Source organism: Xenopus laevis, chromosome 6L (genome assembly GCF_017654675.1).
Source record: "Xenopus laevis strain J_2021 chromosome 6L, Xenopus_laevis_v10.1, whole genome shotgun sequence".
NCBI classification, from domain to species: domain Eukaryota; kingdom Metazoa; phylum Chordata; class Amphibia; order Anura; family Pipidae; genus Xenopus; species Xenopus laevis.
Window position 1 is genome coordinate 124,540,084 of NC_054381.1, and position 26,410 is coordinate 124,566,493.

The 26,410-nt window shown below is 35.6% G+C and overlaps 1 protein-coding gene across 4 annotated transcripts in view; it reads right to left on the reverse strand.

Moving 5' to 3' along the window:
• tox.L (thymocyte selection associated high mobility group box L homeolog) overlaps positions 1 to 26,410 on the reverse strand; it is a 153,079-nt gene that overhangs the window by 117,172 nt on the left and 9,497 nt on the right. For 2 of the 4 annotated variants that reach the window (XM_041566436.1, XM_018268020.2), the window contains exon 2: positions 1,769 to 1,810. The exons of 1 other annotated variant lie outside the window; for it this stretch is intronic. In XM_041566436.1, coding sequence (XP_041422370.1) covers positions 1,769 to 1,810 — 42 coding nt within the window. Of the gene's footprint in view, positions 1 to 1,768; positions 1,811 to 15,810; positions 15,894 to 26,410 lie in introns of all 4 variants that reach the window. One more of the 4 variants, XM_041566437.1, reaches the window with a different exon arrangement.

Genomic DNA, 26,410 nt, shown 5'->3' on the forward strand with positions numbered 1-26,410 from the left:
CTCTCTGAATTACTACAAGTGTTTAAACAATGACCAGGCTATTACAGTTTTTACTGAACTCATGATGTCCCCAAGAAAGTAAGGGGACATAATATAATACTTTTTAAAAAAATCAAATGCCAATAAATGATGTTAAACTGAAGTATACACCATGAATAACATGAAGGCGCACATTTACTAAGCTCGAGTGATTCGAATGAAAAAAACTTAGAATTTCGAAGTATTTTTTTGGGTACTTTGACCATCGAATAGGCTACTACGACCTTTGACTTCGATTTGAACGATTCAAACTAAAAATCGTTCGGCTATTCGACCATTCGATAATAAACGTACTGTCTCTTTAAAAAATACTTCGACTACATACTTCGCCACCTAAAACCTACCGAGGTACAATGTTAGCCTATGGGGACCTTCCCCAGCACTTTTCTAACCTTTTTTTGATCGAAGAAAAATCCTTCGATCAATCACTTAAAATCGTTCAAATCGTTCAATTCAAAGGATTTTATCGTCGATCGAACGATTTTTACTTGATCTCGATCGATCGCAGGATTTGCGCTAAATCCTGCGAATTCGATATTCGAAGGATTTAAATTCAAGGGTAGAATTCGAGGGTTTATTAACCCCCGATATTCGACCCTTGATAAATGTGCCCCTTAATTTCAGAAAATGCATTAGGTAATGTGAGTATTTAATGCTACCAGTATATTACTGTTTTAGGATGTAAAATTAAAGCACATAAATACATTTCTCCTGTCTGTGAATGGCATCAATTGAATGGGTAACTAGTGAAATCTGAGAACACCCTCTGAAGAGCTTTGCAGAACCTTTGCAGAAAATACAGGGGAATGTTTGTATTGAGCTACATTTCTAACATCTGTCTGCAAAGGCTATGCGCAGGGATTGGTTCTGCTGTTACTATGCCTTGTCTTTTCCATTGCCATCTTTTTTTCTGGTGGTCATGTAACTAGTGGTATCAGAACATCACCATTTTGCTGCTATGTAACACCCCAGTTGGCTTCTACCAAAGGGTTTATCACACTACAGGAATGTTATGAGAGGAATATGAATATATACATAGCTCTGTATAAGGCAGAATCTGCAAGCTTAGTCAATAACACATTCATGGTGTCAGGCACGAGAAAAAGGCAATACAATTGAAAAATAATTCTACATTCAGCTGGTACTATTCACTTCAGACAAATACAAAGTAATATTTAAAAAATATATTGTTGTCTTTAGTTATTTGGTAAATGACATATGTAAAGCATGGACTTTGAAAGTATGAGCAACTATCATTAGACAGATTATACAAAGTACAGGTATGAGACCTGTTATCCAGAATGCTTGGGACCTGGGGTTTTCCGGATAATGGATCTTTCTGTAATTTGAATCTTCATAGAATCTACTAGAAAAGTATTCAAACATTTGCTTCCAATAAGGATTGATTATATCTTAGTTTGGATCAAGTACAAGCTACTGTTTTATTATAACAGAGAAAAAAGAAATCATTTTTACAAATTTGGATTATATGGAAAATGGAGTCTTCGGGAGACAGCCTTTCTGTAATTCTGAGTTTTCTGGATAACAGGTTTCTGGATAATGAATCTCATACCTGTATAGTAGAACAACCTAACTTTACAAATTGCAGCATATCATTGCTTTAAAGATGGTGGGAGTTATTGTCAAGTACCATTATTATCATCATAATTATAATAAAAGCAATATTGCACAAGAAAAACACAAAATAATCCCGCAATGAAAGACCCACCTGATCTGCGTAAATCTTGCTCCATGTTCTTTGTTCATACAACTAGAGTTGAAAAACAATAGACATAGTAAGTATTTGTTATTGAATAATGGAGCAACAATATATCCTTTCTTCTCAAATTTTATTACAGTGTATTATCACAAAAGTCAACAAAAACACAATAAATATAAGTGATTATAGGGAGCATCCTCACTGTTTTTGTAGCATCTGTAATTAACTTTTTGTTTAGCAGCAGCCTCATTAGGGAATATCCCTGAATCTGTAATTATGTTTTTGGTTTTCATTATAGAAATAGGGGTGCAGTGTAATAGCTTTAATAAGGGTTTCAACCGCTTTAAGGCCTTTTTACGTGGCAAAGTTCACCACATGGAATAAACTTTGCTTCCTAAGGCTAGGGCCAGACAATTGTGGATCTCAGCCTGTGTGAATCGGCTCCCTCGCTGCTCCTCCGCTCCTACTCTGCTTGCACCTGGAAGAATTGTCTCTGCTCAGGTGCAGTCAGATGCAAAAAAATCCACCCTGCCTGATGAAAAGAAGGGGAGCAGCAGGGCAGCAGATTCTCCGCCTGCAGATAATCTGCAATCATAGCCGTATTATGGCCCTAGCCATGTACACTTACATTTATACATTTGTACATTTCTATACCCACAAATACATTTCACAAGGGCATGATGTTAAACACTTTCCATTGGGGCCCCATTCCCTGGAATTTAACATAAATGACCTTTCAGGGCATTCTGCAGGGTATCTCCAGGAGTAGTTTTCCACTGGCTTCTTGCCAAAAATGTGTTTATTATTGTAGTATGGTCTAATAAATCACCAGAAAAAACTGAAAATGGTTAATAATTTGGGCAGCACAGTGGCTTAGCGGTTAGCACCTGAATTTGATTCCAAACTTTGTACTTTCATTAAGGTCTTTACGTGTTTTCCCTGAGTCTTTAAAGGGATACTGTCATGGGAAAAAAATTTTTCAAAATGAATCAATTCATAGTGCTGCTCCAGCAGAATTCTGCGCTGAAATCTATTTCTCAAAAGAGCAAACAGATTTTTTTATATTCAATTTTGAAATCTGACATGGGGCTAGACATATTGTCAATTTCCTAGCTGCCCCAAGTCATGTGACTTGTGCTCTGATAAACTTCAATCACTCTTTACTGCTGTACTGCAAGTTAGAGTGATATCACCCCACCCTTTTTCCCCCCAGCAGCCAAACAAAAGTACAATGGGAAAGTAACCAGATAGCAGCTCCCTAACACAAGATAACAGCTGCCTGGTAGATCTAAGAACAGCACTCAATAGTAAAAACCCATGTCCCACTGAGACACGTTCAGTTACATTGAGAAGGAAAAACAGCAGCCTGCCAGAAAGCATTTCTCTCCTAAAGTGCAGGCACAAGTCACATGACCAGGGGCAGCTGGGAAATTGACAATATGTCTAGCCCCATGTCAGATTTCAAAATTTTATATAAAAAAACCTGTTTGCTCTTTTGAGAAATGGATTTCAGTGCAGAATTCTGCTGGAGCAGCACTATTAACTGATGCGTTTTGAAAAAATAATTTTTTCCCATGACAGTATCCCTTTAAGTATTTTCTCTGAGCACACTGGTTTTCTCTCCATGCCTCAAACATACAGGCAGTTTAATCTGCTCCTGATAAAATGTACCCTATCATATGTGAATGTGTCAATGTTATATAAAGAAAAATAATAATAATACAGCATATTCCTCTATGCTCGGACGCCATTATGTGTAGGACCAATTAGAGTTTTTGTTTCAAAACAGGTGTGGATGATTTCTTTCATCAGTTGAATATAAAGTTGGCAAAAATCCAAGCCCTGGAATAATTGCCGAGGACAGATCACTGATAAATCAGTACAGATTCTCAGCCTACAAAGGGGTTTAATTTAGCTTACTTCTTTATAGTGTTTTTATAGAGTTGTTCATTCAAGTTAATTACAAACATGTTTTTAACATTCGGAAAACATGCCTCTGAAATAGTAAACTTGTATTTAATGCTCCTTACCAGACCAATAAAAACTAAAACTTAAAAAAGTATTCAGTTGCCACTTATTTCTACTAGTATTATCTTAAATGTGTTTGGCAGCAGAAGGTGTATTATTTCAATTATTTCAGTATTTGCTATCTTCTCATGTATATTTTATATGTTGCTTGACCTGTAGCTCCTTTTAGGTTGGATGTCTTCTATGGGACTTCAGATAACACATATTCGTGACTTGGCACAGAAATGCTACAAAATGTCAAAAAGTTCTTTTAAACCAGTGATCCCCAACCAGTAGCTTGTGAGCAATATGTTACTCACCAACCCCTTAGATGTTGCCTCCTCAAGGCAGTTGCTTATTTTTGAATTCCAGGCTTGGAGGCAAGTTTTGGTTGTATAAAAACCTGGTGCACTGCCAAACAGAGCCTCAATATACTGTAGGTTGACAATCCACATAGGGGCTAAAAATGGCCAATCACAGCACTTATTTGGCAGCCCAAAAACATTTTTCATGCTAGTGTTGCTCCCCAACTCTTTTTACTTCTGAATGTTGCTCACGGATTCAAAAGGTTCCGGATCCCTGTTTTAAACAATATATTATGCATTCTAAGAAAGATACACCATCTTTTAGTATGTGCTTAGCAAAGATTATGGGGCACAAGCTTGAGTGAAGGATTCGAAGTAAAAAAACTTCAAATTTCAAAGTTTTTTTTGGGGTACTTTGACCATCGAATAGGCTACTACGACCTTCGACTATGACTTCGACTTCAATTCGAACGATACGAAGTAAAAATCGTTTGACTATTTGACCATTCGATAGTCGAAGTACTGTCTCTTTAAAACAAACTTTGATACATACTTCAGTAGTTTAAACCTACCGAAGTACAATGTTAGCCTATGGGGACTTTCCCCATAACTTTTCTAAGGTTTTTTGATCGAAGGAAAATCCTTAGATCGATTAAAATCCTTCGAATCGAACGATTTTTCCTTCGATCGTAGGATTTGCGGTAAATCCTACGAATTCGATATTCGAATTCGTAGGATTTTACCTCGAGGGTCGAATACTAGGGTTTATTAACCCTCGATATTCGACCCTTAGTAAATATGCCACTACGTGTATATACACTGCAGATATCTGGCATTTTAATTTCCTGATGTTAATGTCAGTGGACTAGCATATTCTGTAGTTATATTCATCATTTCCTTAAATGGTCAGTAACAAAGAAATAAGAATGTCCAAATGCTTTCACATGTAATATTCACGATAAGGTAGACTTATCAAAAGTAAATTTGGAAATTCTGCACTTTCCCTGGGGACAGTTCATTCATATGAATTATCTAAGGCTCCATAATGGACCAGGAGGAGATTCTGTTTAGACAGCAGATAATACATGGCTAAACTCAGCAATATATGATAGCATATTATTATTTATATAATGTCAACATATTATTTGGTGCTTTATAGAGTTATACATCATAATCCATTAAAATAATCCCTTTCCCAATGAGGCTTACAATCTAAGGTCTCTATCACATCCAGACACACTATGATCAACTTTATAAGTGGACAATTAACCTGCCTGTATGTTTTTGGATTGAGAGAGGAAATCCACACAAGCACAGGGAGAATATAAAAAGAGGTTGTGCTTTGGCTGGTATCAAGCCTAGGATCTAATGCAGTAGAGCTACCCATTATATCACTGGGCTGTCCACATACTGCAGTGATACTGGAACTGGGATTTCTGCTGAAAAGAAAACCTTTTTATACATGCAAGTTCAAAATAACTTGTACAGTATGTTATGTCAAATAAATCATGTCAGATAAAAGAAAATATATCTTTTTTTTTTTGCAAAACTGTAGTGCTGCGGATTAGAGATTTCCAAACTTCATGAACATTCATTTAACCAAAATTGCTTTCTTGGCAAAAACAGAAGCGAAAGTATATCAGTTATTGGTATAACCTTGGTATGGACCTGATGCTCTTATCTGGGTATCTGTTGTAAAACCTCAAAGAATTAGCTACTGTGCTGAACAGCCACATTCCTCTCTGTAAATCTGTTAATATCTTGAAAATGCCAAACACAAACTTGCAAAAAATACTCAGAAGGACACTCTAAGCATGCTTATTTTTATTTTATTTTAAATTTTAAATCCCCTTTAATCTGCCAACAAATTAATATAAATACTTCATTTTATATATATATATATATATATATATATATATATATATATATATATATAAATAATAATATACAAAGAAGTAATTCTCTGTGCAGACACTTGCAACTGTATATTACATTTAAGGGAGTTTAAAGTGATACTGACACTAAAAAACTACTTTTTAAAATATGAATATACATTTAGGGGCACATTTACTAAGGGTCGAATATCGAGGGTTAATAAACCCTCGAATTCGACCCTCGAAGTAAAATCCTATGAATTCGAATATCGAATTCGAAGGATTTACCGCAAATCCTATGATCGAACGATTCGAAGGATTTTAATCGATCGATCGAAGGATTTTCCTTTGATCAAAAAAACCTTAGAAAACTGATGGAAGGTCCCCATAGGCTAACATTGTACCTCGGTAGGTTAAACTGCCGAAGTATGTAGTCGAAGTTTTTTTTAAAGAGACAGTACTTCGACTATCGAATTTTAAGTTGGAATCGTTCAAATCGAAGTCTTAGTCGAAAGTCGTAGTAGCCTATTTGATGGTCGAAGTACCCAAAAAAATACTTCGAAATTCTAAGTTTTTTTACTTAGAATCCTTCACTTGAGCTTAGTAAATGTGCTTAGACTTGTGCTGGGCATTTTCTAAAAACTGACGTTCTTGTAAAATAACTTTCAGTGCCGTAATTTAGACATTAGTTTAGGTTATCTTAAAATTTGCATTACAGCCTATAAACATATTATAAGTCATCTAAGTGCAGTTGCATTCATGTACATCAAATATTTTGTAGTGCACATATTCTAAGCAAAGTATTTGTAATGGGTCACCAAAAATCAGTTTGAAATTATTTAGTTCAAACAAGTCACATAAAGATTGTCAATCCTGTTAAATGTTTCTAGTTTGCATATCTGATGTTAAATTCAATGGAACTATCATCCAATAAATAGAACAAAAGCCTTATTTGAATCATATTTACTTATAATCTATTACATTCTGCAATGTGCAGACGAGAATGAAAAATGAACCCAGAATGAACCCAGAATAAAAGTGGTTCTTAACAAATCCTCATAAATAAAAGATTATTTAAATCAAGATATTTTGGTAAGCTTTGACAAAGTATAAGGAAAAGTTTTTCAGGACAGATAAAAACTATTTATTTTGTGGTTACGAGTTCAGAAGCCTGCGTACATTAAATCATCTTATAAATTAAATATATTAATGATAGCTAGTAATTTCAATTACTTTTGCATATTACCCTTCTTTGGTGAAAACCATTGTCCAATAAGTTAAAAGAAATAATTAGAGTAACATTTCCAACCATTTGTTACTTTAATAGTACAAATGTGTTGCCTAATAAAGCTTATTTTTCTTAAATATAATAAAAGCTGAATATTATAACATAGTTTAATAGTTTAATCTCAAGAGCAATAATATTAAGCACAGAAAAAAAATATTATGGCTCCAAATGCCCAATATTAGCTTCAACGTAAATTGGCTCAGGTCAAATGACCAAATGTAAAAATGAGATCATTGGCTTGATAGCTTAGCAATAAATAATGTGTTCATATTCAATCTGTACATTAAGCATCTTGTGTGGCCTGGAGGCGCTTTCTTATGCATATACCCATTACACGTATCCATAGAAACTGACACATTTATTTCTTAGATTAGTCTGCCATTGAAAATATTAATATAATGCAGTAAATGGGGATTTAATCTAATCTGTTGACGCTAGGATGGAGTACGTAAAAATGTGAAGTGCCCTTGCAGCATGAATCATTCATTAGGTCAAAACATTAACTAAACAATCTAAGCTTCAGATTCTGCAAACCATATAGTAAAATAAGTGACGCCATACATCTTTTTAAAAAGTTAATCTAAGATCTCAATATCCCCTGCCCCCCAACCTATATACATTATATATATATATATATATATATATATATATTTTTTTTTTTAAATGATCTTAAAGGAGAACTCAACCCAAGAATTAAGAAAAGCTCCTACCTAGTTAGCAAGATAGTCCCCCCTCCCTGCTTCCCCTCGCATAGTTCAATAAGTCTGAAAATGTGCCTAAAATGTTCCCACCTAACAGTGCAGAGTAAGCACATCGGAGCTTGTGGGCACCATCTCCTGGATTGCGTCTTCATCTGTAATAGATCGCCGTACTGCACATGCGCAGTTGGAGTAGTCTTCCTGAGTGTACCGACTGCACATGCGCCAAAATTGGCGAAAATTGCTGAAGAGGACCCGAAAAAATGTGAAGATCCAGAAGATGGCACTCACAAGCTCCGCTGCGCTTACTCTGCGCTGTTAGGTGGGAAACATTTTAGAGACATTTTCAGACCTATTTAACTATGCGAGAGTAAGCCGAGATGAGGGACTATCTTGCTTACTGGGTAGGGGCTGTTTATAATTCTGGGGTTGAGTTCTCCTTTAATATTTTATCATTTTTTGGGAAGTACTAGAGTGCACTTTTCTACTCACCACATATCTCTCTATCCTTAAGGTGTCCAATCTGCTCTGCTTTATTCTAGATCAGGTACTACTCCCACCTCTTATGTTGCCTTCCCTAAGCCTCAGTGATGTTAAATTTTGAAATGCTAAGATGTAATTTATCATGGAACACTCCCACTGACATTACAACTTATATTACTGCACTGGTTTATCTGAACACTGGTACAACAATGTATGCTTTACTTCCAGTTTCAAAGTTCAAATACCATGCTTTCTCCACTTGATTGACAGGTTGTACAAATAAACTCTGATCCCTCTCTGCAAAGTGTAGATTATGGTGGGGGTGGAGAGTGGAGCCTTGTTCAGGGAAAATTCACTGCACATGTGAAACTCTACTTTTGAGTATTTTGATCTGAGATTCACAGCATGAATTATCCAGCATTTTGTTTTCACAAAAAAGTGCTTTTTTCCCACTAGAAAATTACATTCCCAACCCACCCTAAAGTTCTTCATGGCTGATTTATATTAAATAGTTATATATTTTAACAAAGGGCAGTATATTTGTGACATCGGCTTCTATTTTTGGACAAAGGTGGACATGTACAGAAATGTGGCAATTTAGCATTCTTGAAATTGAGCTTATCCATTCAAAAACAACTTAAAAATTGCCTCCCAAGATATAGGAAGACTGAGTACATACATATACCTTCCATGTAAAGCAGTAAACAGCAGGCATGTTTATATGAAAAACAATTGTAAGTTCCTTTTACGGACGATGAAGGCAATACAATTTTTGCAATCAACGATTAACCACTACCAAGTGTAACATAGTACCTGATTTTTACCCCTCCAACACCACCCAAACAGCACTTTTATCATGATGAAATACAAAATTGCCGATATAACAAGAATGAAGTGCCAGCCTCTCAGTGGTGAAGTGCTGTGTACTTCACCACCACTGCCTGGATCATGCACTTGAAGATTCAGAAATATCTGTGCTATGGTGAATGATATCTGTTGTTTCAATGCTAGAATGCTAGACACTGCTACACTATAGCATAGTATGTAACAGTAGTGCTCTATATATAAAGTATCTTTAGTTTCTGTTTTCTGGTTAGTAGTAAGCAGCTACATCATATGTGGCTTCAATATGTCCTTCTTAAGAAGGAGAAATTAGATTACACTGTAGTTTAACAAGTAAGGAAATATTACAACTTTCCTAGCCCCATACAACATGCTCTACTGAGATTCCAAGGCAAAACAGCTGTTTACAGAACTCATCTCATATTTCCTTAATTATATGAGCATGTAAAGTTTTTGGTGGAGAACTAGAAGTTCTAACGCCAGATGAAGTGAATCCATTTTTGGGCACTGCTTATGTCCAGCAATTCCAATTATGTATAATGGGAGGTGATTATATACCATTTCTCATACCTGGTTACCACACTATTTCCTTGAGACTAAAATGCAGAGACACCGCTCAGATATGCTACTGCTCTTCTAGTATGCAACAGTATACCTTAGGTGCAAAGCCATTGAAAGTTATCACACAAGCTACATAATCGTCCTCTCAATCTGCCATGATATGACTTTTAAACAGTAAAAATGTTTCCCAGAAACATGGTAACATATAATTCTCCTCTGAATTTGCAAATACTTTTGTTCAAATCACTACAAATAACAAAAGTGATTTCCAGAAACACATTTACATACTACTATAACATAGTAGCCAAAGCTGAAAAGTCAGCTTCAAAAACAATCTAGATCTAGAGGCTTTAGAAGATAGTTGACTTCTTCCTGAATCCAGCAAACCCTTGAATTTGTTTAGCAGTGCATTATTATTTTGGAATATGAGAACTTCATGCCCATTGGTTGTTATATGGTCAAGAAGAGAAACCACTTAACATAATGATGAAATGCCTAGATCTAACATAGAGCCACTATCATGTTTAAAAGTTGGTAACTGAGATTATATCCACAATGACTTATCAGGTCATATAACTGTACTATTGCTCATGGGCCATGTGCTTATGTGCTTTGCATATTGGCCTTAGTGGTTTCTGAATGGTAGGCCTGCCATAAATACCAGGTGTGTGAAGCTACCAATGCACATTTTTGCTTAAACTAGATCACAGAGGTGTTGATTCAATCCACTAATAATTTGTGAGCTTTGTGGCAGTTTAGCAACTTACCGTATATACTCGAGTATAAGCCGTCCCGAGTATAAGCCGAGGTACCTAATTTTACCTCCAAAAATTGGGAAAGCTTATTGACTCCAGTATAAGCCTAGGTGAGAAATGCAGCAGCTTCTGGTAAGTTTCAATCAAAAAATTGAGGGTTTCTGCTCCCATTGGAGGTGCCGGCGTCTCGTTTTTGGATGCCGGCTACCATTCTTGGACACCGGCGAATATTCTTGGAGACTATTCTTGGACACCGGCGACTATTCTTGGGCGCTGGCGACTATTCTTAGACGCCGGCGACCGTTTTTGCGCTTGACCCGAGTACAAGCCGAGGTAGAGGTTTTCAGCATATTTTGGGGGCTGAAAAACTCGGCTTATACTCGAGTATATATGATAACTGTAAAGTCTATTGATCCATTAAATGTCTGACATGTGTCCACTTTTCTTCTAAGATATTTGTTTTCCATATTTTCATTGTGGATCATCTGTATTTGTGTTGTCATAAATTAAAGAATTTTCCCCTTGACACATCAAATAAATCTGCATCTGTTTAGCACCTTTAATACCCTTTTAGTTGCCTCATGTTGCTTTGAGCACAAACACACCAATCAAACAAGTACAATCTCTAGGTGGCATACACTGTTATGCCTAATATGCCTCTCCATTATAGTTACATAATCATGTAGGCTCCTTCCTCGAGCATAACATACTTTTTCACGTGGTGTTTCTGTTATTTTGTCCACCTGGAATATGGGCCTAAACATATTTGTATGTCTATATAAACACATAAAATAGCCTCAAAATAAATATTTTGACAGAATTACATTTTTCACTTTCGAACATATTCCTAGTAAATATTTATTGCATAGTGTTCTTTGTTCTTCCACTAGCCTATTAATTCATGAGATACTTTTTGACAGGCAGTGAACTGTTCAAAAGAAAAGTATTACTCAGTGTCCTTGAAACGTTAACAAGTAATGTCAAATGAATACCAATAATTGACTCAGTCTGCCAAGCATATTTATAGAATTGCTTTGGGTGCTATAGGAAACCAATCATAATTTTTCTTTTTTTTTTCTCCTTTCATGAAAGTGGCTCCACTGGACTAACCACATCCTTTGCCAGTTAAGGTTTTTTATTTCAGAGGACAATAAATAGCAAGAATCTAGTCTGACAATGTCACATGTGATTATGTTTCACTGGAAGAGGAAGGGTGCACACCTACTCGCTGAAGGTGAAATGCAAAACCCTTTTTATTTATGTGATGTGTCCAAATCTGGCTAGTGTAGCAAATGGTGTGGAGCAGTAGCATTATTCAGTACTTAAAATGTATTTGCAACAAGCAGCATTTTCTGCCTGATGTGGAATCCTTAAGGAGCTCTTGAATTATTACATAAATATATAAATGCATTTTTAATAACCATACGTGTCTCTTTCCCCACAAAATAATTAACAGATCAAACAATTGCACATTCTGATTAAAATTCAACAGTTCATTTTCTCTTAACAAATCTGTTATTTCTCCTCTTGTCTCAATGCTCAATATTTAATAAGGATATGTTAATTGCAGCATATTTAAATATGTCAACATCTCACTGTTCTCCGTGCCGTGAAAGTATTTAATATAATATGATTAGTAGTTTAATTCAATAACTCATGCAATTTTTTTTCACTGATGCAATGTATTGTGAAATGTACAGTAGAAACTGCACAGGCAATGGAAGACATTAATAAAATAAAGCAGTTTAGACTATTTATAAGAAAGACATATTTTTTGCTCTATGCTTTTAGCAAGTCGCATAAGTGACAAACTAGATCCAGCATATCATGAGAGACAACCAATATATTTCTCAAGGCAAAGATTCATGGGAGAATTTAAAACTGACATTACTCAACAGCAGTTTGCAGCAACCTTATCTGTCAGATAGAATCCGCTTGACACTAAATTGTGCTTCATTGCAATATGTCATATGACAGCGTTGTGTTATGCAACATCATGCTGCTGATCTGTCCAAAATGCAGATTAGTACTTGTAGGGGCAGATTTACTAAAGGGTGAAGTGACTAGCGCTAGTGAAAATTCACCAGCGTGATGTCATTTCGTTACTTTGCCGATTTACGGGCGCTGGCGTAAATTCACTAGCGAAGTTGACCTACTCTAGCGCTACTTCGCACCCTTATGCCAGGCGTAGTTGCGCTATGGCGAAGGGACGACGTAACTACGCTAATTCACTAACTTGCGCATTTTACTGAACGTTACCTCTTGCGCCAAACTTGCCTTCGCCACCTCAGACCAGGCGAAGTGCAAAAAAGTAGATAGGGATTGCTTCAAAAAAAGGTTGACATTTTTTCTAAGTCCCAAAAAACGCTGGCGTCTTTTCCTTTTTTAAGGGTTATAGGCTGAAAAAGATCATACATTTTTTTGGGGGCACCCTCCTTCCCCCCCTATATTTCCTAACATATGGCACCTAAACTATACAGTGGGCACATGTATAAGGCAAAATAACAACTCTATTTTATTTAATGAAGGTTTCCCAGGCTTGTGTAGTGTAATGTATTTGCTGCCACATATACGTCCATTGTACTTTAACTTGGCGCCATATGCAAATTAGGCATCGCTAGCGTAACTTCACTTTGCTTGACGAATTAACGCTAGTGCAAATTCGCTACCGTTCGCCTCCCTGATCGCAACTTCGGATTTTAGTGAATTAGCAGCGCCCTGGCGAAGTGCGGCAAAGGCATCGCAAGCGCATTTTCGCTGCTTAGTGAATTTGCCCCGTAGGGGTTCCTATCTCGGGTTGGCGAATTTATAAAAATTTCAAGATTGTGTTTTTTCAGTGTTTTGATACAATATCGGTGAAAAAAATGCAATCTCCAATTATTCAAGTTCAAATTTTAAAAACTTCTACTTTTTTGAAAACCATAAAGGCAAACATCTTGAAAATTCTATTGAAAAATTTTGCCACATTAAAGCTGACTAGTTTCTTTAAAAGCCAATGAGGAAGGGTATCTGAACATTAACATTTTCTGAATTTGAGACAGGTTTTTGGGAAATTAATCAACAATGCGATTTTACAATTGCAATTAACTCATTCATGTTATATGCTAGTGATCATAGGATATAAAAAATGCAGTTTTAACTACTGATGAATCTGCATTTAAAAATTAACTCTAAAACCCATGTAGTCACTGCAAAATAGACTGCCTTTTTATAAACCAGAAGCAAAACTTTAGAAAAAATGCTGAGCTTATATAATATGCAATTTATATAATTGTAAATGCTCTGGCTTGTTTATAAAAATTTGCACTACAAAATAATGTTGCAAATAACAACAACAGTTACCAGTCTAGATTTGTTGTACCCCATTAAACTCAATGGGACACATTTTTTAAAAAAACTGTAGCATAAAATGTAGTGAAAATATCACAATCTTTTTTTATTGTATTTGTTCCCAATATGATCTTTCTTTTATAAAAATGCCCAAAGTGTCTAATTTAAAATACTGTGTATAATGTGATCTCATGGGTTTCATGCAACATTATGATTTTCTGTACTTATTTCTAAGCCAGAAAATAAAATAAATTAAATCAATACCAAGCATTGGATGTGGTATATGAACAATAAGAGGGCATACAGGGAGCAAAGATGCAGTGCTATCATATATGCAAGTCTGTGCAATACATTATAGATGAACCTGCATACATTTTAGCCTCGCTATCTGAAAAACAAGATTAACATTTGCAAGGATTGGCCTAAGTTTCATCTTGCTACCAAAACCAGGTTTTCCATTTTGAGTATGAATCTATTTGTCCCATATTCTCTACCAATTTTTCACTGTAATCCAAAAGCAGCAGTAGTACAAAGAAAAAAATATAAAACAACCAAAAACAAAATTCCAGAAACCCCAACAGAAATTGTGCATACCACACAATGGAAAAAAAAGTATTAACATTATAGAAGCGGAACAAACTGATTTAACTGATTAAAAACGTAATACAGGTTGTTTTGGATGACATTAAATAACTTCAATTCATGCAAAACATATTGGTAAGCTAGAGGAAAACTATTATCCTTTTTTTCTTTTTTTTTAGGTTTATTAGAATGGTGGCAGAGACCTAACTTTTTAAGCACATACTGTAAATAACTTCATAGTACACTGACTCTAACCGAATAAAGTCACATTTTGAAAAAGGGTGCTCTAATATAACAAACACATTATTAATGCCCATTGAGACAGAGTGGTAGTCTTATTTTCAAAGGGATAGGGACTCGTTTTATGGATGGCACATTTAAGGTGTTCACAATAACACAGAATCAACAACTCTGTGAATTTCTTCAGATGTCACCTCTTTGAAGAGTTACAATGTGCCATTGTGATTGGATTAGTGGAACGTTTATATGCCAAGGAATTCCCACACCAGTCTGTTGAACTGAAGAAGCTGCTCGGATGAGTAGTGAAACATCTTCAATGATCACTCAGCAAGTCCAGTTGTTTTAGAATTACATATATTAGAAATAACACCTTGCCTTTCAACAGCCATTCTGAAATTTACCTGTGTAGCAATGACATAAAACAAAGCAAAGACCCTAAAGACTGGATTACTGATGGGAACAATTGGTCATTTTCCTTACCCTAAGACTGGTGCCACTTTTGCAGCAGACAAACAGAAACGAAAGAAAGTATTATGGGGTTTGAAGAAATGATGCCATGTCACAACAGAGTGAAAGGCCATAATAACAATTGCTATGAGTATATACAGTATGTCCATGGCTTGATTAGCACGGAGCAAATTAATTTGTTCAGAGTTCTATCATGTACAATAACAGTACACGCTAACCTTGTTTCAAATCAAATTTACCCAGAGTGTAGTATTAAAGTGATCCAGATTAAGTTGTTAATCAGATTTCATTTGTCCTACCAAAAGCATAAACAATCTGTTAAAAATCAACAAGATGTAGACCTACTTAACTAAGCTCTATGCTTACACTCAGGAATATATTACATGGCTACCCAGAGATTTCTGGCGAAGAAATTAGTACAGCACCCACTGTTTAGAATAAAACGGCCTTTATTGGACCAAGGGCATTACAGCAACGTTTCAGACCAACTGGCCTTTTATCAACCCAGAGACTTCTGTCACATTCAGCAAAAACAAGAAATATGCAACTAAACCTACTGAGCAAGCAAATTCAGTTACTACCATACACATGATATGCAATTAAAAAATGTCACTCACATTCCAACAGGGCTGTCAATCAAAGGAAAAGTCTTTTTGACAACATGCACTGAACCGTGCGGGCAAAACCACTGAACAGGAACCTAAACAGTAACAGCTTTTGTTAGTACAAAAAACGTATTTTTCACCAAGACTGAGCTCAGTTACTAAAGAATCATAATGCTTTGATTCTTAACATCTTGACTAATATGGAAATTAGATATAAGAATGGATAGAAGAATCAGGTCTATTATGTAAAGAACTAACGTTATCAATTCAAAAAATCAAATCGTGTTGGCTTTCAGAAACAATGTCAACTTTATCTCTTGCAACAGTGAACAATGTAATTTGAGAGAGACATAGAGAATATGGCATGGGAACACACTGGCACGATTTCATGGAGTTTTGTAGTTTTTTCCCTTAAGTTTATTTGCAGTCACAAAAACATTAATTTCTAATGCTTTTTATCAGTCACGAATTGCCAACGATACACATGTACATCTGCATTAGTGCTTTCAAGTATTTTAGTAATATTCATTTTTCAATAGAAAAGTCTGGCTGTGCTGAAAATAGAACTAATTGGAAAACACTCTGCAAAGTTCTATTATTCCGACTAAGCATTCATAAGATGCATAGCATTGCAAAATAAATGTGCAATGCATGTTAAATCATTTTTATACTTGAAATCATTAGCTACAATATATAATTCGGGGTTAAAAAAATGTTTATAATCTAATATATTGAGATATTTACTTGTTACCAAGGCTTAGAATTGAAGAGAGAACAGATGCATCCTGACTATTAACAGTCATGACAAATTGCCTTGCTAATGAATGTTACACGGTCAGAGTGCCATAACTGATTAAACTACAATTTCCCCATTAAACAAAAAGAGACTTGGGAACTCCAGCAGTGGATGACCAAAACAATGAGCTGAAGGCCTCAGGGCATAGCATGGCACTTAGAACAGCACAAATAGGGATGCTATATTCATATGGGAAGTTCACCACAGAATTAACTAGACGTATGAAATAGAGAAGGGAATTACACAATACTTTGTGACATTTAGTTTTTTGGTATTTTTTAAATCTAGTTTTTATTCTGCAGCATGTATTGTTTTTAAACTACGGACCCTAGCAACCAGGCAATGATTTGGATGTCAGAATTGAAAATGAACAGCAGAGGAGGTAAATAGAAGCACTTTGTGGAATATTTATTAAACCTCAAATTTTTCTGATTTGTTTTTTGGGGCAAAAGCTAAATTTTTTTGTGAAAAAAATAGAATTTTTCGAGATTTATTATACCCCGAAGCTGCAAAAAGCCCAAATCCAAAAATCCACTACCTCAGACCTGTCGAGGTCCTGTTTAAGTCAATGGGAGAGCCACCTATAAGATATTGAAGCTGTTGTGGTCTGTGCTGGGTTTAGTCAGAAAATCTTTTTTTGGGCAAAAAGTTGAAAAAAATTGAGCTATTTTTTTCAAGTCTTTTACAGATCAGATTAAATCTGGTTGATTTATTAATAAATAAGTCTAAATTGGGCATGGGAGTTTGGGGAGCTTTTTTTATTGGGACAATGATATAAGATTGGAATTTAGTAAATAACCCCCTTACTGTAGAAATCATAATGACAACAGATATCTAGCTTTGCAATCAATTTGCCAGCAAAAATTAAAAAATATAAGAAAATTGTTTTTAGGGCTCATGTATGTTTGCAAGTGCATTTGCATCCCTCGCAATTTCCCAGCAAGTAAAAATACAAGAGTTTGCAATTACTCTCACAAATCTTATTGCCATAAAACCCTATATTTTGAATAGATTTTGTTCCAGTGTAGCAACTGGAAATCTATTGATTTAGTTCATAAATATTATCAGTTACATACTATACATTTTACATAGCAGATACCCCTGTATTTCCCAGTGCAGATGTATTAAACCACAGAGGGGTTCCGTTTCTGTAATAATTCTTGCAGTTATTGTTATATTTTCTATATGAGCTAACCTCCTCTCATTAGACCATTGAAAGCCATTGGGATGGACATCAGACCTAAACCACAACTCATTCAGCTTCTGTTGCTAACCATAATTTATCGGGAGGGAGTTCCTGTAACTGAATATGGATCCCCGCCGGTTTAAAAATGCCAAAAATAAAATCACTGGCTTATATGTTCTACAAATGGAATAGGGGTAAGACCAAAATGCAGTTCTTATGCCTTGGTATACCCGTCTTCTAATGCCCAGCCTGTGCTTAGTATTTCACATAAAATATTTCTTTCATTTGTGAGTCTCTTTGTTTGTGCAAAATTGGCAGCAGTTCAAATTCAAAGTGCTCCTTTTCATTTAGTGGCTATTAAACCAATGTCATTTTAGTTCACTTCAGCCTGAGCACTAAGCCTTAAAAAATAGGCTGGCTTTGTCACATGACAAATAAAGTGTACAGTTTTTTTCTACTGCTTAAATCTTGATGCATTTTCCGCAGCCAACAATAAATTTTATCTTATCATTCCTTCCCCATAAGCAAGAAGCTGCTGAAATGCTTACCACTTTGAAATATCAATTGCTTTCTCGATTTGTCCACCATAGCCTTGTTATATTGTGTAATAAAAATGGTATAGAACTGTAAGTTAGAAATTGTGTCAGATTCAGCTGTAGAATCATGATGTGCAAAGAACAATGTGTGACAAGCAAGTGCAAACAGAAGCTCACATATAACCAGCTTGCCTTTATATCCAATGAAATAATCTTTCTAACAAATAGTCTCCTGTAGGGCCCACGCTGTACAAACGCAAGCTCTGAGCACAATACAGTAGTTCTATTATCTTTAGATTTCAGCTGACTTTCATTTATTTGTGTGAGTTACGAGTTTGCGTTTCCTTTACTATTTTCTCCAGAGAAGGAAATCTGCAAGGTCATCAAACAGTATAGCAAAACATCAACAACTCTTAGGGGCAGATTTACTAAGCTTGAGTAAAGATTTGAATGAAAAATATTCGAATTTCGAAGTAATTTTTTGGGTACTTCGACCATCGAATTGGTCAAATTCGATCTAATTCAATCGAATCGAATGTACTGTCTCTTTAAAAAAAACTTTGACTTTGTACTTCGCCAAATTAAACCTACCGAAGTCCAATGTTAGTCTATGGGGACCTTCCCCAGCACTTTTCTACGTTTTTTTTGGTTGAATAAAAATCCTTTGATCGATCACTTAAAATCATTCGATCAAAGATTTTTATTCGCTCGTTCGATCTAAGCTTTTGCGCTAAAATCCTTCGAATTCGATATTCAAATATTTTTACTACGAGGGTTGAATTAGAGGTTTTTTTGCCCTTGAAATTTGACCCTTGATAAATCTGCCCCTTAATGTACAATTTATGTTGATTTCTTTCTGTTAAGAAAATACAGCAATGCTTATCTATATTTCTTATAAAATACTACAGAATACTTAGGGGTAGATTTTTTGAGTTGGTTTTTTGGTCAAAACTCACAATTTTGAGTTTAAAACCACCAACTCGAATTTGAATCCAAGATTTATCATCCCCCTACCCTGGAAGTAACTCTCCAATTGCGTTCGAATTCGATTCGGGTTTTCGGGGCTGTAATATTTGTTTGAATTTTATATGTTAGGGTTTTTTCTTAAATAAGATACCATTCGAGTTTTGAGGTCATTCGAGTTCATTTGATGTACAAAAAAACCTAACATTCGACCTTTGATAAATCGGCCCCTTAAAGTGAAATAAAGGAACAGGTGTTTTACCATTATTCTGTCATAGTCACATATAACACTATTCCTATCCTTCTAGACACAACTTGTTTTGGTGTCATTTGCCTACCGTGTGGCAACCTTGGCAACTGTTATTTAAGCATGGGTTCTTTACATGCCACCCTGAGACTTTTAATTAAACATGTTTACTGAATGTCATGCATCTGTGTTTATTTTATTTTTAAATGATCACATATACCATTGCAGAAGGGGACCAGTATACAGATACACATACCTATAAAAGGAAATACAGATGAAGCAGGCTTTAAAGATGCATATAGTAAACATAGTGACACAGTGCACAAGTAGATCAATAAAACGTGCTTAATTTATAAAGTCTTGATCTACTGCAACCTGAATCTAGTACAGGTATGGGACCTTTTACCCAGAATGCTTGGGACCTGGGGATTTCCAGATAATGGATTTTTCTGTAATTTGGATCTTCATAGCTTAAGTCTACTAGAAAATCATGTAAACATTAACTAAACCCAAGAGGCTGGTTGTGCTTCCAATAAGGATTCATTATATCTTAGTTTGGATCAAGTACAAGCTACTGTTTTGTTATTTCAGAGAAAAAGGAAATATTTTTTAAAAATTTGGATTATTTGATTATAATGGAGTCTATGGGAGATGTTCATTCTGTAATTCAGAACTTTCTGGACAACGGGTTTCCGGATAACGGATCCCATACCTGTAGTGACATTCTTGATGGTAGTAACTGCTCAAACCCCAGACTGATGTTTTGTGCTCAAATAATCCAGAGTCACTCTTCTCCCCAATTGGATAATAAGCAAATTTATGTGGTATGCTATATATGTACAATCAAGTTCCTAAAGCCTATACCTGGTCAAAAATACTTTAGTAGCTTGATTACCCACCAAAGGGCAATTACCTTCTGTTCTAAAACTCCTTGCAGTCATTTGCACAGAGAGCTCCTCTTTGAATGCTCATGTGCTGCTGTATTATAAAGAACCCCATTCAAATTCATACCAGGTCCAGCATCACGAAGTGGATAAATAAATAGAACTCAACATCCAGAATGCCTCGAACCTGGGGTTTTGCGGATAAGGAGTCTTTTTGTAATGTGGGTCTCCCTACCTTAAGTCTACTAAAAAAAAAAATGAAAAAATGAATTACACCCAATAGGATTGTTTTGCAAACAATAAGGATTAATTACAGTAGAACCCCAATTTTACATTTTCAGAGGACCCATTATAAAATGGTGTAAAATCCAAGAAAATGTAAAATAAGGGAAATGTATTATGCATAATATATAGGTGGGAGCACAAAACAACAAAGTAAAATGAGGGGAAACTTAAAATCAGGGGATGTAAAATTGAGGTTTCACTGTATTTCTTAGTTGGGTTAAAATACAATGCATTATTTTATTATTATAGAGAAAAAGTAAAAATTGTAATTGTATTATTTAGGGATGCACTGAATCCAGGATTCGGTTCGAGATTCGGCCAGGATTCGCCCTTTTTCAGCAGGATTCGGATTCGGCCGAATCCTTCTGCCCAGCCGAACCAAATCTGAGGGGCGGGGAGGTAAATCGTGTGACTTATTGTCACAAAACAAGGAAGTAAAAACATTTTCCCCTTCCCACCCCTAATTAGCATATGCAAATTAGGATTCGGATTCATTTTGGTATTCGGCCGAATCTTTCGCGAAGGATTCGGAGGTTTGGCCGAATCCAAAATAGTGGATTCGGTGCATCCCTAGTATTATTATAAAATAGAGTCTATGGCAGATAGCCTTTCTGTAATTTGGAATTATCTCAATAGCAGGTTTACATATAATGGATCCAATACCTGTACTGAGTTTGCTGGCCATTTCATTTAAGTAAACGATGTATCAATTCTATATGTATTACAGACTAGATGTAGGAAAATACATTATTAGTGGCTGAGTAAATGATAGGTTGTTTGCAACTTACTAAAATAAAAAAACTGTTAGAAAGCATAAGCTTACACCAGTTTGAGTTACCATTACAGTTCCCATTGCTAGTGCGCAAAAATGTGCCATCAAGCATGTATAAGTGGATTTTTAATGGGTGGTGGGTGCAACCAGCAGTACTGCCCATTTAAGCGAATACATACATGTTATGTAGTGATGGGTGAATTTGCGCGAAACGGCGAAAAATTTGCGAAACGGCGCCGGCGTCTCGTTTTTGACGCCGGCGCCCGGCGAATTTTTGCCGCGAATTTTCGCAGGAGTTTTGCGTATTTATTCGCTGGCGGCGAATCGCGCAAATTCGCCGCGAATTCGCGCCTGCCGAATAAATTCGCCCATCACTAATGTTATGTAGCTTTTTACAAAGGTGATAGAGTTGCAGAATTTGCATACCAAAAACTCACATTTTATAATAGTAAAAAGGAAGCTGTTAAATTGTTAGGGTTGATAGTCTTGTTGGGAATATGCTAATTCCAAGATGGATGCATCTTGATCTTCCTCAGATGAAAAGCCTAAATTGTTCATGCAGTCACACAGTTACACATTGTCTTACAGTAATACTTGCAGGTCATAAATTATAAATCAATTATTATTATTTTAATAGCTACCAGCTGACCCTAATTGCACATAATTGAGCACATACAGTAAAGAGAAATGAAAATAGGTGATATAGCTTCTTTAAGGGGATGACCTTTGTTGTGCTTATTGGTGGGACTAATAAGGTATTATTAACACACAGCAGCTGTACCTGAATTGCTGCCATGAATATAATAGCTTTTTATAGGCAACACAGGAGAAAGATAGAAGATATTATTTACCACTATTCCTGATTAACACATTAGGTGAACTTTATATGACAAAATATTCAGGAATATATTGTTTTGGATGAATTGTGTAAGTATAAGGTCTGTAAGCCACTCCAAAGTTTACAAATAAGAAAACGAACAAAATTTTGCCCTTCAGTTGAGTTTTATGAACGGATTAGAATATCCTGGCACTGCTTATTGAATATGCACTTTTAAATTGTAATTAAACCGACAACAAACTTTAAATCAGGATTCTGCCATAAAATTCAAAAACTAAGCTAGTAAAAGTAACAGCGTGATTTACTTCAAAAGCTCGAATCTGGGAAAGAAAAGATTACCCCATTAGCCTTAGTAACTGAACACAGCACAGAAAGTCCATTATGAGCAGTCTTTTATGCTCTAGCAGAAAGTCATTAACATAAAATAAATCATTAGCTTTGATATTAAGCTTCCACTGTGAAGAGGTTTTTTATTAATAATGGTCATGACTGCATCTGTCAAATGGTGAAATATATTCTTTTAGCGAAAAGAATGTCATCATTTTGTATTCAAGGTTTTTGAGGGACGAAACCAGATCAAGGTTTAAATAATGTATAAGGCAGTAATCCTTAGATCAACAAATAAAAAAAAGACTAAGTACGCAGGTTCGACACACATTTGGATATTTTATTTAGTCCTTAATAAATAACCTGCCGACTCATTGGAGGTTATTCTGTGTTCTTGTTGAATATAAAGAAGCGCTTGTAAACACATATACTCATACACACACCAGCTAGATCTAATTCAGAATAGCAACATTTATTCCTGCACAGAAGCAATTTCACAATGCCAGTTGTTACTAGGATATCCTTGATCAAATACTTTAAATATCAATAGCATCCACAGCAGAGTCCCTGCTTAAGCCTTTTAGGATACAGGCCAAGGCCTCAAGATGCAAATAACAGTTTTAGAAGCTTAGATCCATAAATACATCCATGCTGTGCTTTATAAAACATTTCCACCATAAAAGAGAAGCAGAGTGGTCTTAATTCAGTGATCCAAAAGCTAAGGGAATGTGACAGATTCCCTCTATTGGATAAGACATATGTATAGATAATTAGCTTGTTATGGCACAATATTAATGGAGTATTCGGAGGAGAAATTAAACTCTCAACCTCCAACTTAATTTTTTAAGCATTAAATGTTTAGAAAACTGGACACTTTTAACTTTAGGCGCAAATAAAACAAATCAAACATTGGATAAAAAAAAGACCTTGGATGCTAAAAGCCTGAAGATTAAAACACTGTATATCATATTGGGAAAAAGCTGAAACCATTAAATTACTGCTATGAAGAAATCTTCAGATCAGATAAGGTTATTGATGCAATAGAAGTTGGTTTAAATCAGAATCAAACATTTCATCTTACCCCAGATATGTATAACATGCTTCGCACAGCAACTGAGGTGTGAATGAAAATGTGTTTCATGCAAAAATATAATAGACAGAAAAGTGAAATATCAGCAGTTAGTTTCAGAGAAAATCCATTTTACAAGAGTGTGGTGCAGATGCCACTTTAAATCGAGTAATAAAAATACCATTAATATGCCCTTCAATTTGCAGAGTTGTATTTCTCTGGCTGCCATGAACATAGTGTATATATACTGCATTTTAATGATTTAAGTTCATGTTTAGTTGTGTTTGCCATATTTGCTGAAGAGAAGACTTCAGTAAACAAAAGGACTGTAATTGGTTTTAAAAGTGCAGGTCCTGTCCCTAAAGGGGAATCCTAGGCAGTTGATTAGTTTAGGATCTTGATATCCCTGAAAACCATCCTGAATGATAGTAAGTGTATAAATAGGCTAATTTCTTACAGATCCCGCAGATAACCCCAGAAAAAGAGCAGGGTAGCTAATATAATATATTCATATATTTGTAATCTTGTAATCAGCATTCCAACCCTGCCCCCTGCTGAAATTCTCTAAACTATAAACATTTTAGATTAAGTATAAAAACCAAAACAAAATCTAATAGAAAACTTCAAGTAAAAACAGTCAAAGTCCCATAGAAGTCAATGGGAGCTGTGCTGATCCGATTGAACCTTTTTTAGCCATTAAGACTTTTAGAGGTTGTTCTATTTTATTCTGCTAGTAATTGTCCAAAAAATTGCGATTTTAGAGAAATAGATTTTAATTGTGGTTTCAAAAAGCTCTAATACCACTAAAATTCAACCTTTAATAAATGGGGCTCCTAGAGATGAATTTCCATTTGCTCCAGCAGTAGCCCCAGATACTGCTATGCCTATATGACATAAACACTGGGGGATGACCCACCATTTATGTTTGATCCATCATTGGGGGCAATTTGCCAGCCTGAACCTGTCTGACCCGGGCCGGACTGTGTACCAGTATTAGGCACCTCCCAGAAAATATCTAACTGCTAACATTAGAACCTGGACTGGCGCTTCTCTTCAAAGATGAGCACAACTGTCTAGGGTACAATGCCATTAAGCACCATGTTCTGTAATGTCCCAGCGATTTCTTGCAGCTCTCCTGAACTGTATATAATGTTTACAGGTACATACACGGAGTACCATGATGTAATCCACCCTCTGTGTCACTCTACAACATTGTTATACAGAGTACCATTGCTACATTTCACCATGTTTGATAATTTGCCACTCTCTCTATATTATTCACTTATCTAGACTGTTTGGGGCAGATTTATCAAGGGTCGTATTGAAAAATCAAATTTTAAAATTAGATTTTAAAGATTTTAAGTGTACTTCGGCTATCATATTTGAAAAAAAAATGTGACTATTCGAATATCGAATATTTACCATGTACTGTCTCTTTAAAACATTGATTTCGACAATTCGCCATCTAAAACCTGCCGAATTGCTGTTTTAGCCTATGGGGGACCTCCTAGAACCTGCTTGAGTCATTTGGTGGACTTTGAAAAATCAACGTTTTTTGGAAATCATTTGATTCAAATTCGATTGAAGACATTCCAAATTTGAATCAAAGGATTCAAATAAAGCCTATTCACCCGCAGTTGAAATATTCAATTTTTTTAATACATTTTGGTTGGTCTTTTTTTATTTGAATTTCAAATTCATGGGAGTTTAAAATAACTCCCATCAACTCGACATTTGACCCTTGATAAATCTGCCCCTTAATCTAGACTGTTTATCTTATAACAATTAGCCCCCTTACAAGGATGCTTGCTTGTTGAGCTTTTTTTTTTTGTGACTTTTAAAAAGCATATGGGAACGTATTCTTCATTTCAGGCAGGTTGCTACTGGAGAACGCCAGTGCTGAAAAGGCATTCTGGGAAATCTAGCCTGTCTTAAATCTAGAGGACACTTTGTTTAGGGGAAGGGCTGTGAGACCAACAATAAAGATGAAATAAGACATTTCCGTTTTCTGCGGATTCCATCATCTCTCCCTTCACTTGTACCTGTGAGTTTGAAACATTGAAAAACACTCTGTTTATATTAGGAAGGGTATAGCAAGTCAATGGAATAGGAAAACAGAAACTATTTCACCAATTATGTTATTGTTATTACAGCCCTTTTCCCACATAGAGTTCACCTAGATGGAAGATAGATTACATTGCCCAAAATTCCCTTTTCTGAAGCACTTCCTTCCTCTGGCAGCACCCTGCCTTAAACCAGGAAGTATGTCACTGTAAATACATTAAAACTGTGCTCTGTAGAAGCCACAAAAATAGCACAACATACAGGCAACTTTCAAAGAGCCACATGTGAGGTATGTTGGGCCTTTGCTTCAATGTATTCATTATTATTAGAAATAAAAGTGTAATGATGTTTTTTTTTTTTTATCCAGTCCCAACCAAAAAACATTTTACCTTATATGATATAGTGGAGTTAAAATAATGGACGAAAATGGGTCACTAGAGAGAGACAAACTTAGATAATGCTATTTGATAACCCTACTCCACACACACAGAACCCCTTCACGGGTGCAACGTTGGTGTATACAGGTACACCACATGTAGGTTTGTAACAGGTAGGTATATGAATACTTACTCAGCTCTGCTTGTGTTTTTGTTAACCTATATCCTATTTAGCACTCAGTTTGCTGTTCATTGTGTCCTTGTCAGC